The sequence below is a fragment of the Panthera tigris genome, chromosome B3, assembly GCF_018350195.1.
Source record: "Panthera tigris isolate Pti1 chromosome B3, P.tigris_Pti1_mat1.1, whole genome shotgun sequence".
Taxonomy (NCBI): domain Eukaryota; kingdom Metazoa; phylum Chordata; class Mammalia; order Carnivora; family Felidae; genus Panthera; species Panthera tigris.
In genome coordinates, this window is record NC_056665.1 from 97,034,080 (window position 1) to 97,036,877 (window position 2,798).

At 44.4% G+C, this 2,798-nt stretch overlaps 1 protein-coding gene across 1 annotated transcript; it reads right to left on the reverse strand.

The window, feature by feature from the left end:
* Nucleotides 1-432: 432 nt before the first annotated feature.
* On the reverse strand, nt 433-2,212 carry RPS29 (ribosomal protein S29). Its single transcript, XM_007097545.1, has 3 exons — nt 2,102-2,212; nt 1,769-1,868; nt 433-553 (listed from the first exon to the last, which is right to left on the reverse strand). The coding sequence occupies exons 1-3, from the start codon at nt 2,161-2,163 to the stop codon at nt 545-547; spliced, it is 171 nt and encodes a 56-aa protein (XP_007097607.1). The 5' UTR covers nt 2,164-2,212; the 3' UTR covers nt 433-544.
* Between the last annotated feature and the right edge of the window lie 586 nt (nt 2,213-2,798).

The following is a 2,798-nucleotide window of genomic DNA, read 5'->3' on the forward strand; positions in this document are numbered from 1 at the left end:
ACATACAAATATTTGAGAAACTTACAAACTTTTATCCATGAATTACTCCAAAAGCTAAGACTGCTACCTCTCCACCTCCGGGAAATTCCTAGAACAGGGGTTTCCTCAAAAACATATTTCAACACTTTTACTTCTACTGCCCTAGCTCACTATAGCAAATCAATTACTTCTGAGACAGTTGCCCAGGTTACATGTTGAATGCTCCTACATACAGAAGTCGCTTTATGTAACAAAAAGTTTTCTGAAGTGTAAAAACAACACCGGCATTTTTTCCCAGATTTCAGCATGGGTACTTTTACATAACTGAGGGAAATTAAGCCACATATTTTGAAGATGAACACATTGAGATACATTTTAAAATAGGGCATTTTAAATAGCACACTTTAAAAAGACTTCTATAATCAATTGACCATTCCATTCACATTAAAACACTCATAATTGAAGTATTTTTATTTTATGTACAATGAGTTGGCATTAAGATAGGTTATCTTGGATATCTTCAGTTAAGGTAGGGATCTTGGATGACCCATTCAAGGAAGTTCACTTAATCCAACTGAAAAAAAAAAAAAAAGGAAATTAATTCAAAATGTTTAAGTATCCTATTTTATTCTCACAAACACCAGCTCATTTTAGAAAAATGAGGTTTAAGCTGGATATGACCCACCCAAACTAGTTACCAAGATCGCAGTATTTACTGAATGCCCACAAGCCATTCCACAAACCACAATTATATATTTTAGACTGTAAACTTCAGTATTGGTATTCTCACTTCTTCCCTCAGTTTCCCACTAGGAAAATACTAATACATAAAACGATCTTTACCAAAACCTCTCGATGGTTATTAAGTAGGGAACTAATTACACAGCTAACGTTTTGGTACTGTGTGCCAGAAACTACTGTAGGAGGCATTCATACACTCATTTAATCTTAAGCTGAGAAACTGAGGACACCAAGTTAGTTTCAAGGTCTGAGTCCATTCTCATCAGGGAGACACTCACCACCTCCCACTAAGACATATAAACTTCCACACTGTAACAGCAAGCATATACTTGTTATTCGGTCAAAATTAAAAGTCTAAGCTTAAGATACTTTGTGTCTGCCAGAGATCACACATTAATGGCAATGACTGTTAACGTATCCCAGAGACAATGAAGTAGTTTTCCCCATGGGAGGGGAGGGGGACACTAGCAGGAAGAATCAAGACAGCTCCATATAAACATATACAAATTTTGCAACAACCTTGCCGTTTATTTCTCTCAGGCAGACACTGAACTTCATGACCCTGGACCAATGTCATAGGACTATTAAAAAGCAGCCTTCTGTCTGAATCCTAACAAAATTTATCTGGCCCCAATCCTCAAGCTCATTCCAGTACATGATACTATTCAACATTTCAGGGCAGGAGGCAACACATGTATTTTGCTGGAAAAAAATGTCTGGGTAAGACTAAAGAGATCTAAAACTAAAGAGAACTAAAACCACTTTCAGTGGCTTCTGAAAAAGCAAGTAATTTCATCCACTATAATGCATGGCACCTAAAACTGGCAGACACTGGTCAATCGGAGTCAGACGATTTATAAAGTCTACATGGTCCTATCCCATTGACCTAACTACTACAGCTATTTTAGCAGGGTCAGCCGTCACCAAAAAAAGCGCGGCTCACAGCCAAGACAAAGAGGAAAACGGTGTTGATCGCAAGCTCACTGTAAGGAAATATGTGAACGTTCTCCGCTCACAAAACACGAGTATGGCATCCGCGGCCGCGTACCTTAATGAAGCCTATATCCTTCGCGTATTGACGGAAACACTGGCGGCACATGTTGAGGCCGTATTTCCGGATCAGACCGTGCCGGTTTGAGCAGACGCGGCTGTAAGAAAAGAGATGGCGCTACTGGAGGCCACAGAAATAAAAGGATTCCGCACTCTGGGGCCACCACCCGCACCGCCCGTCTTCCCCGACCCGTCAGAGGCCCGTAATGGCGGCAGGCACAGCTCTAGAGTCGCTCGGCCCTCACCGCCGCCTGCAGGCTCCTCTACATTAGAGTTCTGGCCGCGTCACATGCCAGCGCAACCCGTCCTAACACCACATTCTGTTTCTCACCAAGAACGAGAACCCTGGCCAAATTTCCTCGGATGGCTCCAGTAGAGCTGCTGGTGACCCATCTTGCTCTCCCGGACGCAACGAGGCAAAAGGAAAGAGCTCTCAAACGCATGCGCTCTTCAAACGTTTGAGACAGTTTACCCAGAATGCAGTGCTGACAAATGACGCGAATGCTATGCGGCCACGCTGTTAACAGAAAGGTCTTGGAAACAATCCAAGCCGGCACAGCTGATGACGTCACCGCACTGTAACCTCTAGTATCATTTTGCGCTGCCTCCGAGCGCCGGGCGCGGTGGCGCGCGCCTGTAGTCCCAGCTACTCGGGAGGCTGAGGCAGGAGGATCGCTTGAGCCCAGGAGTTCTGGGCTGTAGTGCGCTATGCCGATCGGGTGTCCGCACTAAGTTCGGCATCAATATGGTGACCTCCCGGGAGCGGGGGACCACCAGGTTGCCTAAGGAGGGGTGAACCGGCCCAGGTCGGAAACGGAGCAGGTCAAAACTCCCGTGCTGATCAGTAGTGGGATCGCGCCTGTGAATAGCCACTGCACTCCAGCCTGGGCAACATAGCGAGACCCCGTCTCTTTTGAAGGCCCTGAGGAATGAATTTTAAACTCTTAAAATTATGGACAATTTCATAATCTAAACATCTTTTCATCGCCCGAGCCACTTATATCTCTAAAATTAAATTTTTACCCTTG